Source organism: Dreissena polymorpha, chromosome 8, assembly GCF_020536995.1.
Source record: "Dreissena polymorpha isolate Duluth1 chromosome 8, UMN_Dpol_1.0, whole genome shotgun sequence".
NCBI lineage: Eukaryota > Metazoa > Mollusca > Bivalvia > Myida > Dreissenidae > Dreissena > Dreissena polymorpha.
The window spans coordinates 25,489,019-25,501,563 of NC_068362.1; the positions used below are offsets into that span (position 1 = coordinate 25,489,019).

Consider the following 12,545-nt stretch of genomic DNA (forward strand, 5'->3'; position numbering starts at 1 on the left):
TACAGCGGGGCAGGGTACGGCTATGGTTTGGGTGCCGGATATCACGGTCTGGGTGCCGGGTATGGTTACGGTTTTGACGACGGATAAGGCTACGATTTGGACGACGAATATGGCTACGGGGGCGCCAGATATGGCAGATATGACTACAGGGGCGCCGGATATGGCTACGGTTTGAGCGGTGGATACGGGCACGGCCTGGGACATCCATACTCGCAAAATAAATCAATGCATTACTTCGGCAAAATATGTATTACAATAGCAAAACATGCTAAAAACTGTATTAATAATGCAAGAGATGGTATAAAATAGAGAAGCGCATTTTTATATATAATATATTTTTTATTCATCACAAAACTAAGAATATGTGAAAAACTATTGTTATTTTATAACATCCTTTATAGCAAACACTTTTTTCACTAAACCATCGAAGTTATTGTGGATCAACAGTCAAACTATTAAATTAGAATAGATAGTATTCATGTTTTTGCAAATAAAAATAAAACCCAAATACAAAAATTAGATATTAAAGTTTGAAAAAAACTGCGTTCGTAAAGATCATCAAGTGTAGTACAACGATACATAATTCCAATTAATTTTTTCGATTTCATCATGCTAGGTGGGTTTTACACCAGGAAAACATAACATTAATTAGAAAAACAAGATGGCTCGTATGAATATTCATGAGCAAAATGCAGCGAGCCGGTCGGTCATTAAAACGTGTAAATTAATGCGTTTTACTTTTCACTAAATTATTTTACGATGAACGATTTTGAGAATTTTACTTGTTCAGAGATTTTTTTTATTTGTTATGTTTGATAGTTTAATGTTCATCAATTTCAATTACATTTACATGAATAATAAGATATGTGTTGCATTAGTCTGAGGCCAAATTTTAACAAAATCCGTTCTTAGATAATAGAGCTTTATTGATTTGAGTACGCGTTTGAAAAGTCTCCAAGTGTATGTATGTACTATATATACTATAGTTATAGTTATAGTATATATATATTAGTTTCTAGTTTCTGTATATATATATATATATATATATATATCCAAATATTGCAATATTATACAATTTGCTACCTATGATACAGTATTTGTTTTGATCACCTGAAATATATTATGAATACTTGTTCCCATATCAATATCTGGTTTGTGAAAAGTTTCTTGTTTTCTCTTCCAGAATAAACAACCTCAGTAGCAGTAATGAGTAGTTATTGTAGCAGTAATGAGTAGTTATTGTAGCAGTAATGAGTAGTTATTGTAGCAGTAATGAGTAGTTATTGTAGCAGTAATGAGTAGTTATTGTAGCGTAATGAGCGTTATTGTAGCAGTAATGAGTAGTTAATTGTAGCAGTAATGAGTAGTTATTGTAGCAGTAATGAGTAGTTATTGTAGCAGTAATGAGTAGTTATTGTAGCAGTAATGAGTAGTTATTGTAGCAGTAATGAGTAGTTATTGTAGCAGTAATGAGTAGTTATTGTAGCAGTAATGAGTAGTTATTGTAGCAGTAATGAGTAGTTATTGTAGCAGTAATGAGTAGTTATTGTAGCAGTAATGAGTAGTTATTGTAGCAGTAATGAGTAGTTATTGTAGCAGTAATGAGTAGTTATTGTAGCAGTAATGAGTAGTTATTGTAGCAGTAATGAGTAGTTATTGTAGCAGTAATGAGTAGTTATTGTAGCAGTAATGAGTAGTTATTGTAGCAGTAATGAGTAGTTATTGTAGCAGTAATGAGTAGTTATTGTAGCAGTAATGAGTAGTTATTGTAGCAGTAATGAGTAGTTATTGTAGCAGTAATGAGTAGTTATTGTAGCAGTAATGAGTAGTTATTGTAGCAGTAATGAGTAGTTATTGTAGCAGTAATGAGTAGTTATTGTAGCAGTAATGAGTAGTTATTGTAGCAGTAATGAGTAGTTATTGTAGCAGTAATGAGTAGTTATTGTAGCAGTAATGAGTAGTTATTGTAGCAGTAATGAGTAGTTAGTTAGTATTGTAGCAGTAATGAGGTAGTTATTGTAGCAGTAATGAGTAGTTATTGTAGCATTAATGAGTAGTTATTGTAGCAGTAATGAGTAGTTATGTAGCAGTAATGAGTAGTTATTGTAGCAGTAATGAGTAGTTATTGTAGCAGTAATGGTAGTTATGTAGCAGTAATGAGTAGTTATTGTAGCAGTAATGAGTAGTTATTGTAGCAGTAATGAGTAGTTATTGTAGCAGTAATGAGTAGTTATTGTAGCAGTAATGAGTAGTTATTGTAGCAGTAATGAGTAGTTATTGTAGCAGTAATGAGTAGTTATTGTAGCAGTAATGAGTAGTTATTGTAGCAGTAATGAGTAGTTATTGTAGCAGTAATGAGTAGTTATTGTAGCAGTAATGAGTAGTTATTGTAGCAGTAATGAGTAGTTATTGTAGCAGTAATGAGTAGTTATTGTAGCAGTAATGAGTAGTTATTGTAGCAGTAATGAGTAGTTATTGTAGCAGTAATGAGTAGTTATTGTAGCAGTAATGAGTAGTTATTGTAGCAGTAATGAGTAGTTATTGTAGCAGTAATGAGTAGTTATTGTAGCAGTAATGAGTAGTTATTGTAGCAGTAATGAGTAGTTATTGTAGCAGTAATGAGTAGTTATTGTAGCAGTAATGAGTAGTTATTGTAGCAGTAATGAGTAGTTATTGTAGCAGTAATGAGTAGTTATTGTAGCAGTAATGAGTAGTTATTGTAGCAGTAATGAGTAGTTATTGTAGCAGTAATGAGTAGTTATTGTAGCAGTAATGAGTAGTTATTGTAGCAGTAATGAGTAGTTATTGTAGCAGTAATGAGTAGTTATTGTAGCAGTAATGAGTAGTTATTGTAGCAGTAATGAGTAGTTATTGTAGCAGTAATGAGTAGTTATTGTAGCAGTAATGAGTAGTTATTGTAGCAGTAATGAGTAGTTATTGTAGCAGTAATGAGTAGTTATTGTAGCAGTAATGAGTAGTTATTGTAGCAGTAATGAGTAGTTATTGTAGCAGTAATGAGTAGTTATTGTAGCAGTAATGAGTAGTTATTGTAGCAGTATGAGTAGTTATTGTAGCAGTAATGAGTAGTTATTGTAGCAGTAATGAGTAGTTATTGTAGCAGTAATGAGTAGTTATTGTAGCAGTAATGAGTAGTTAATTGTAGCAGTAATGAAGTAGTTATTGTAGCAGTAATGAGTAGTTATTGTAGCAGTAATGAGTAGTTATTGTAGCAGTAATGAGTAGTTATTGTAGCAGTAATGAGTAGTTATTGTAGCAGTAATGAGTAGTTATTGTAGCAGTAATGAGTAGTTATTGTAGCAGTAAATGAGTAGTTATTGTAGCAGTAATGAGTAGTTATTGTAGCAGTAATGAGTAGTTATTGTAGCAGTAATGAGTAGTTATTGTAGCAGTAATGAGTAGTTATTGTAGCAGTAATGAGTAAGTTATTGTAAGCAGTAATGAGTAGTTATTGTAGCAGTAATGAGTAGTTATTGTAGCAGTAATGAGTAGTTATTGTAGCAGTAATGAGTAGTTATTGTAGCAGTAATGAGTAGTTATTGTAGCAGTAATGAGTAGTTATTGTAGCAGTAATGAGTAGTTATTGTAGCAGTAATGAGTAGTTATTGTAGCAGTAATGAGTAGTTATTGTAGCAGTAATGAGTAGTTATTGTAGCAGTAATGAGTAGTTATTGTAGCAGTAATGAGTAGTTATTGTAGCAGTAATGAGTAGTTATTGTAGCAGTAATGAGTAGTTATTGTAGCAGTAATGAGTAGTTATTGTAATGCAATCAGCATTTGTGCCATGTTTTTTCCGGCTTCTGGTTAAGTAAAACGCCATAAGTAACCACTTGCAAAAAGAAGCCTTTTTTGCTATCAATTACTGAACATGTGATCGGTTTGGACAAACGTCTAAAATAAATGTCACCATACCTATAGGAGTATGGCAATCAAACACCAATCTGCCTTGACTCACGAAAATAGAAGATGCGAGTTTTAATTTAAGATACCATCCACATTAACACAGAGATGTGAGTTTTAATTTACGACATCACCCACATTAACACAGAGATGTGAGTTTTAATTTACGACACCATCCACATTAAAAGAGAGATGTGAGTTTTAATTTACGACACCACCCACATTAACACAGAGATGTGAGTTTTAATTTACGACACCACCCACATTGACACAGAGATGTGCGTTTTAAATTACGACACCACCCACAGTAACACAGAGGTGAGTTTTAATTTACGATACCACCTACATTAACACAGATATGTCAGTTTTAATTTACGATATCACCCACATTAACACAGAGGTGTGAGTTTTAATTTACGACACCATCCACATTAACACAGAGATGTGAGTTTTAATTTACGACACCGCCCACATTAACACAGAGATGTGAGTTTTAATTTACGACACCATCCACATTAACACAGAGATGTGAGTTTTAATTTACGACACCGCCCACATTAACACAGAGATGTGAGTTTTAATTTACGACACCACCCACATTAACACAGAGATGTGCGTTTTTATTTACGACACCACCCATATTGACACAGAAATGTGCGTTTTAATTTACGACACCACCCACATTAACACAGAGATGTGAGTTTTAATTTACGATACCACCCACATTAACACAGAGATGTGAGTTTTAATTAAAGTTACCACCCACATTGACACAGATATGTGAGTTTTAATATACGATACTACCCACAAAAAGACAGAGATGTGAGTTTTAATTTACGACACCACCCACACTAACACAGAGATGTGGGTTTTAATTTACGATACCACCCACATTAACACAGAGATGTGCGTTTTATTTTACGATACCACCCGCATTGATGCAGAGAATAACGGTCGTTCATAGATAACTACAAAATAAAGTCCCAAGACTCGGGTTTATGTGATATTCTTTGACAAGTACCAAGGAGGCCTTTAATTTTTTCATTATTGTTTACTACATCCCATAAATAAATCTCTTTTATCCAAAACACTGCCCATCGTCTGTCAATTTCGAATTAAATTTAACAGTTTGTTCTTCATCAAACTATCAACTTTTCGATCAAAAGATCATTTTTTATTTGTCATGTTTCAACTTTTTAGCATTTGTAATATGTGTCTTTCATTCAAGCAAATTATTCATCACTGCTAAGCCTTAATTTACTATTAGATGATGAAACAGGCCACCAGTATTTCATAAAATATATTAGAAGTAAGAATACAGTACAACAAAAAATGCTAATACAATAAAAAAAAAACATTAGAACACCGACTTAGGATGCTCAGTGTATGTATGCTGCAAATAATAAAAGAAAGTGAATTGATCCTTAATTAGGTTTGAATTTAATTAATTGTCGACTGAAGCCCGAAAAAGTCTTTAGTGTAGTGTGCGATAACTTTGCTAAATAGAGTTCGAAAATAGCAAAAAACCGACCAATTGTGACATCTTGGATGACATGAAGGATCAAGCCTTGATAAAATATTAGTTTTCATCGTCGGTTGTCTATTGTCTGCAAAAAATACATAATACAATTTGGATTTTCTTGCCTAAAGCGTATAGGATAAAAAAAGTAATACATTAGGAGTATACTATACCGTTAAACATAATTAACAAATAATTACATACATTGAATTAATTCTTGTTTTAATCGTAGTCAATATTCCTGTGAACACAATATTTACTTTACTTCAGATATAAATAATTGCAACGCTCTGCGATTTGAATATTTAATCTGATGTTCGTTTGTATGTATTATTAAACGTGCACGTAAACAAATTATTCGATGTACTAAGTGATTTGAGCGAGCTGACTTCCTTCGAAAAACATCGTTCTTTAGTAACGGCAGAACAAAAATACTCAGAAAAAGTATAAATTACACCAAATAGTATAGCATGTAAGTTCGAAAAAGCATACATGTTATTTTTGGAACGCGCTAAATTTTATCTTGTTGTCGATTGGTTGAATTATAGAACAAGTTTACCAATTTTTATTTTCAACCAATGGAAACGTCTTCTTTTCGTTAAACCGATTGCTAACCCACAATGGTGGTCGTGGAAGTGAAAGTACGCTAAATGTGTTGTTTCTTCTGAATTTCCGACTTTTTACCGTTCAACTGGGACTAAAGAACGACGTCATTCGAAGAAAACTTAGTAAATGAAAAACGTACGGGGAGTTTATTGCAAAGTTCTTGTTTGATTGTGAAAAATCGAACGAAAATCGCCTTCATTCATTACTGACAGCTGGACGTCCGGAATTACACACTACGATTTTGGGGTCATATTTGTGAAACTTTTAGCGGTTTTGGACATACTTGGTGGAGTTTCATCAAATAAAAGGTGATTTATCATAGATGGACGCTTCCTACTGGCAACCACAACGACATATGTGTGCATTATTTGATCTTTCATGCTGTTGGATTGTGTTATTTAATACACATGTGAAATCATCGTTGGATACCTTGACTCTAATTATATACATGTGTATATAAGAACCAAAAAAAATATTCAAGTACCTGTGAATGAAGGTTATTTACTCAACACTCTCAAAAGACTTATGCTGTTAATGTAAGTGTTTATGTACCTTCAACGTTCCTGCTGTATGCATGAAATACTTTAGTGACAATATGTTGGCAGTATTATTTTTTAGAAAATTTAGTTGGAACGAAATAAGATAGACTTGTACGAAATAAACATATATGAAACTAATCACTTATTCTGACGATATTTTTTATCCGTCACGACCAGTAAATTCCAAAATAATTCCTCATTTTTTACTTTGCGCGGCTTCATTTCAAATTTGCATTAATCCACTGTTTGAACACATTTTAAATCGAAAACTGCCTATCCGAAGGTAAATGATGACCGAGTGAGGCATATGTAAAACATAACCTTTAACGGTATGACGTCATATGAAATAATCGAATTATTTTGTCGATGTCGAATGAACATGACATATTGTTTTCAATATTATTTTATTTTTGTATGTGTTATTTGTTTATGCAATAATAGCGAAAATACACATTTTCTCTGACATGATCATCTGCGGGCGCTCTCTCTGCGCACTCGGGCAGGGACGGATTATTCGAGCGCCAGCAGATGATAATGCCCTCGAAAACGTGTATATTCAAAGGCAGTCTGTGATATCCATGTCTGTGTTATGAACTCCCATGTGTATTTAACATTACCAATATTTCGACCCGGTAACCAAAGATTGAATGACAAGCTGTTGACAATTTTGCTGTTGATTTAGTTGGAAGGCTTCATTCTGATAACACGGCAATCAAATAGTAAATTGTGTTTCCTTTAGAACACATTTGGATGGGGCATGGCTATGTATTGACATTTTCTTATCTCTAAGCACACAGTTTTGCTTGATTAATAGTATGTGAACGTTTCAACCGCAGTGGTGTCATTTTGCTAGATAAAGTTTGCGAAACAAGTGTGGCAGAGCCCGCACAGGTAACAGATTAACGAAGTAAGATCGCAACATGGCATGTGTTTTACTATTCTTGGCGTGTTTATTTATCGGATGTATACATTCAGGTATGATTCATCTCGCAATTGCATTTTTACATATACATTAATAAAACCTTTAATTTTCTGTAAAAACAACAACAATATGTACACGCTTTGCGTTTGCTTAAAAGTCGTGAAGCCTTACATTACTAACATTGTCGTTATAACGGATGACGGCTTTAAAGTCAAATGTATTAAGCGTATTATACACGTGACAAGTCTTCACAGAAAGGGAGCGTTGTTCATGCTATTTCTTCCCGCCAGAAAGGTAACGATGTTCATGTCATCCGTGACCACACAGAAAGGTAGCGTTGTTCATGTTATCTGTGTCCTCAACGAAACAAAACGTTTTTCAAGCTTTCTCGATCTCGTCCAAACAGAAAGAAAACGTTGTTCATGGTATATGTGTCCTAACAGAAAGGTCACGTTGGCCATGCTATATGTGCCTTCAAAGAAAAGTAACATTGTTCATGCTATATGTGTCCTCACAGAAAGGTAACATTTTTCATGGTATCTGATGTTGTTTATGCATTCTGACGTTGTTATTGCTATCTGAAGTTGTTTATGTTATCTGACGTTGTTTATGCAACCTGACGTTGTTCATGTTATCTGACGTTGTTCATGTTATCTGACGTTGTTCATGTTATCTGACGTTGTTCATGCTATCTGACGTTGTTCGTGTTATCTGACGTTGTTCATGCTATCTGACGTTGTTCATGTTATCTGACGTTGTATATGCTATCTGACTTTGTTCATGTTATCTGACGTTGTATATGCTATCTGACGTTGTTCATGTAATCTGATGTTGTTTATGCAACCTGACGTTGTTCATGTTATCTGACGTTGTTTATGCTATCTGACGTTGTTCATGTTATCTGACGTTGTTCATGCTATCTGACGTTGTTCATGTTATCTGACGTTGATTATGCTATCTGACGTTGTTCATGTTATCTGACGTTGTTCATGTTATCTGACGTTATTCATGTTATCTAACGTTGTTTATGCTATTTGACGTTGTTTATGTTATCTGACGTTGTTCATGCTATCTGACGTTGTTCATGTTATCTCTTCCAGCGTCTACACAAGGATCAAATTACGAGTAAGTTGCGATTGTTATGAGAGTTATTCCTACGATTTTTCATTTATTAACCCATTTATGCCTAGTGGACTCTCCCATCCTTCAAAATTGGATCAATTTATTTCTAAAATTAGGGATGTCTAGTATACTTATTTCTATATTTAGAATATTTATTACTGAAAATCCTTTTAGCAAACAGCGCAGACACAGATGAGACGCCGCATCATGCGGCGTCTCATCTGGGTCTACGCTGTTTGCAATGTCCTTTTTTCAGGACGCTAGGCATAGATGGGTTAAGTAGGCAAGATTAATAATAAATATTTAATCAGAAAGAAGGATATTGACTTGTCCGGGATGCAGAAAGTCATGTTTTGCTTTAGGTACATATTTTTGCCATATTTAATAACGTAACTTAATTAATTTTGATTGCAAGTAGTTTTTATATTTAGCAATTAAATTGTATTATTTAATTCGAATTGAATAAGTTAAACATTAAATACAATTTATTTCTGCATACGATAATTGGACATTTTATTATTTCTGTTACATAACTTGTATTACAGTAACAATCATTATTACTATCGGGACGATGGGCTTGCTATTGCGATTGGAATTATTGCCCTCTCGTTCAGCAGTCTCAGTCTGATCTGTATCTTCGTGGGTCTGATCTGTATCTGTGCCAGGAAATGTTGTCGACAGTCTCCACCAGCAGCTTCTAGTATGTGTATTTATGCTCTTATTTGAACTTGTATTCTCATGAAATTATTCAATTTACTGAGTAATTATATATATTTCGTGACAATTTGAAGATTGCGATGAGGTGTTTGTTTGTGATTGTTAATGTTTTTATACATAAACTATGTGTGTATTGTGTGTTTTTACAGCTGTGGCATTTGTTAATGCAGTGCCCGGTACGATGCAGTATGGGCAACCACTTACTCATGGTCAACCAATGATGCATAATCAACCCGCTATGGGTGGTCAGCCAATAATGGATAATCAACCCGCTACGCATGGTCAACCAATGATGCATAATCAACCCGTTATGCATGGTCAACCACCCAAGTATGGTCAACTACAGTAGACGTTCAACAAAAATGACGTCCCCAATCACTCATCTTCTTTCGCTAGTTGGGTCTGCATTGGAGGCACCATCAGTAAACAGTTTGGGAAGGGATTGGTTCACATTGTCTGTGTTAAATTAAAGTGTCTAAAAACATTAAGCTGATTTAAGCATTTCTTGATTGTATTTAGTTAGCAAACAAAGTTTCGTGATAGACGAATGATTAAATAAGTTTATTATATCGATATTAAAACATGTGAAAACTGAATATTCTTGAAACAGAAGTTTTTGCCTATGCTACTAAATATTCCTGCTACGTTCCTGTCACCTGTACGTCAGTAATAAAGGGCATTTTGTCTGTACTAGTGTGTGCGCGATTGCATCAGTCAATATTAATGATTTTCTGTCCGTATGTCAGGAACATGATTACAAATCTAACAAAGAGAACATCTCACCTTTTTTTAATTTTAACGTTAATGATCCTTTCGGATAGGGTCATCCGTCCAAACCCAGATTATTGTCTACGTAGGTTTTTATAACAAACGGTGTGTCAAAAAGAAAGCGTCGTGTGGTAATATGGATAAAAAAGGTACTAGTTATTCGGATAAAGCAAATCAAAATAAGTGCACAATACCATTATATGTCGTTTAACATATCTAAATTGTCAACCATGACATTTGATAAATGTATTAAAAACATATTTTTTCAAGTTCTGGCATTTAAATGTTATTAAATTACACACAATATCAGTGCTAATACACATCTGATTTCACTGAGAACGCAAACATGATATTAGTTTAAAATTATTTATTTCAGCTCGATAGCATCGAAAGCTTAAGGCTTATTTAAAACACTTTCGAGTCCGTTTCATGGGCCAAGAATCAGTTCTTGGTCTCTTTGGGAGAGATTTAAAGAACATTTTGGAGATCGAACACATGGCCTCCGATCGCTAGGCGGAAACCGTATCCATTGTGCCACGGCGACCTGTGAAGATGTTTTTTTAATGAATTCAACTAATATCAATTGATGATTAGATTTAATTGTGTTATATTAAAAACCAGTATTACGTGTGGTTTTACGCTTTATTATCAGGTGACCCCCCTCCTCTAAAAAACAACAACAACACAAAAACATGTGAACTGTTAATTCACAGAAAAAATAAAATCAATGATACACATCATAAACACGATATTAATGGTAAACAACCTTTATATATCAAATTATACAAGCGTCGATTTGACACAGTCACGTGTGTTAACATTTGTCCAATCGTATAGTAAGTGTTACAGACATTGGACACAGACGTGATTGTAGAATATTACAATAAAGGATGCACATTGATCCCGCTCTGGGAAAACGGTGCTTAATTCATTTGCGATTGGTGTCGTCGCAGATCAGCCTGTGCATCACGCACAGACTAATCAGGGACGACACTCTTCGAATAGACTTGATTTTTGTTTGGAAGAGATTCCTTAAAACGAAAAATTCCAACAAGCAGATCGTTTCGTCCCTGAGATACGCGGCGTCTATATTTATTATCTTTTTTTTTAATTTCAGCAGTACACCAGTGCGAAAAGAACCTCAATTACATACATTCATGCGGACAGACAATTAAAACTGGACAATATGAACGCAGTGTATTTTATCTTCACTACCATCACTCGCATTTATCAAATACTGATGATTTTGCACATCTATCTGTCAGTCGTGTTTCTGTTTGTTTTTTATTGTTTCGCAACATAATTGTATACCTAACACTTGTGTTTTGAAACCGTGATTAGTAAATTTTTCAATGATAAAACATTCAAACATGGTACATTAATTAAATACCAGGCAACACTAATGGCAATGAAGTAACATTCAAGTTTTCTTCGATCGTAAAGTTTAATAGATTGGATCATCACCATACAATGTGTGTATCAAAACAAACGATTCAAAGCCAAGCCTTTCAAAAGACACATCACATATAGCGGCCTCGCTAAGAGTCTATGACAAACACGCGTAAGTTTGCATTCTTTATCACGTTAACTATTGAGACACGTCGAATCACTATATGTTTATCAACGTATTTCAATGACTCATGTTGTATGTTATCTTACCAAATTCAACTCTAGCCATTTGATAAATGGGGCATATTTTTAAACGGACGTTGTTTTGTATTAATAAGTGAAGGGATTAGGATTGTGTACATAACTAAGTTCTGCATCAAAGAAATGAGCCTTTTATCTGGGAAAACGGGGTTTTGCAATGTTAAGTGTCGTCAAAGATTAGACTGTGCAGTCCGCACAGGATAATCAATGACGACACTTTCCGCTTGTATTACATTTTTCGTGTAAAGAATGTATTTTCAAACGAAAGTCACATCTAGTGGAAAAGTGTGGAGTTTATAAATGCATTACTTCAACATTTTTTTTTAATAATATACTTTTAATAATAATGATTTATAATGTAGTAATGAATTTAAATGTTTATTGACAACCTTTGACCGTTATGTTAAAACAATATTTTTTATTATACAACAGCTAAAAGATCTTATTTTTGGACAAAATATTCTGTTTCTGCCATGAGCGCGTTAAATGCAAATTTGTCGGAGAAATAATGTCATTTCAGTGTTCACTTTGCAGTTTAGTTTTCTTTTCAGCGCTTTGCATTTTATCCACGCAGTTCGATAGCGTTTACGAATGTTTGACCTGTTTTATCACTGGACGCGAATAAAGAACATTTTGAAAAGGAACAGACAATTTCGTTGCAGTTCTCCCAAATAGAAACATGCACTATCGCATACAATGTATATCCTTAATTTGGAATGTTTTCACAGCAACATTAACAAAACCCTGTTTTATGTAGTTTCTCTCTGCAAAATTCTATACGAGT

At 33.9% G+C, this 12,545-nt stretch overlaps 1 protein-coding gene across 2 annotated transcripts; it reads left to right on the forward strand.

Annotated features, from left to right (window-relative positions):
- Positions 1-7,368: 7,368 nt before the first annotated feature.
- Positions 7,369-9,939, forward strand: LOC127842127 (uncharacterized). Of its 2 annotated transcripts, none has more exons than XM_052371478.1 (4): positions 7,369-7,557; positions 8,605-8,629; positions 9,172-9,326; positions 9,514-9,939. In XM_052371478.1, the coding sequence occupies exons 1-4, from the start codon at positions 7,503-7,505 to the stop codon at positions 9,690-9,692; spliced, it is 414 nt and encodes a 137-aa protein (XP_052227438.1). In that variant the 5' UTR covers positions 7,369-7,502; the 3' UTR covers positions 9,693-9,939. The 2 variants fall into 2 exon arrangements, with proteins under 2 accessions (XP_052227438.1, XP_052227436.1); XM_052371476.1 differs by having other exon boundaries at positions 7,383-7,557; positions 9,493-9,939.
- Positions 9,940-12,545: the final 2,606 nt, after the last annotated feature.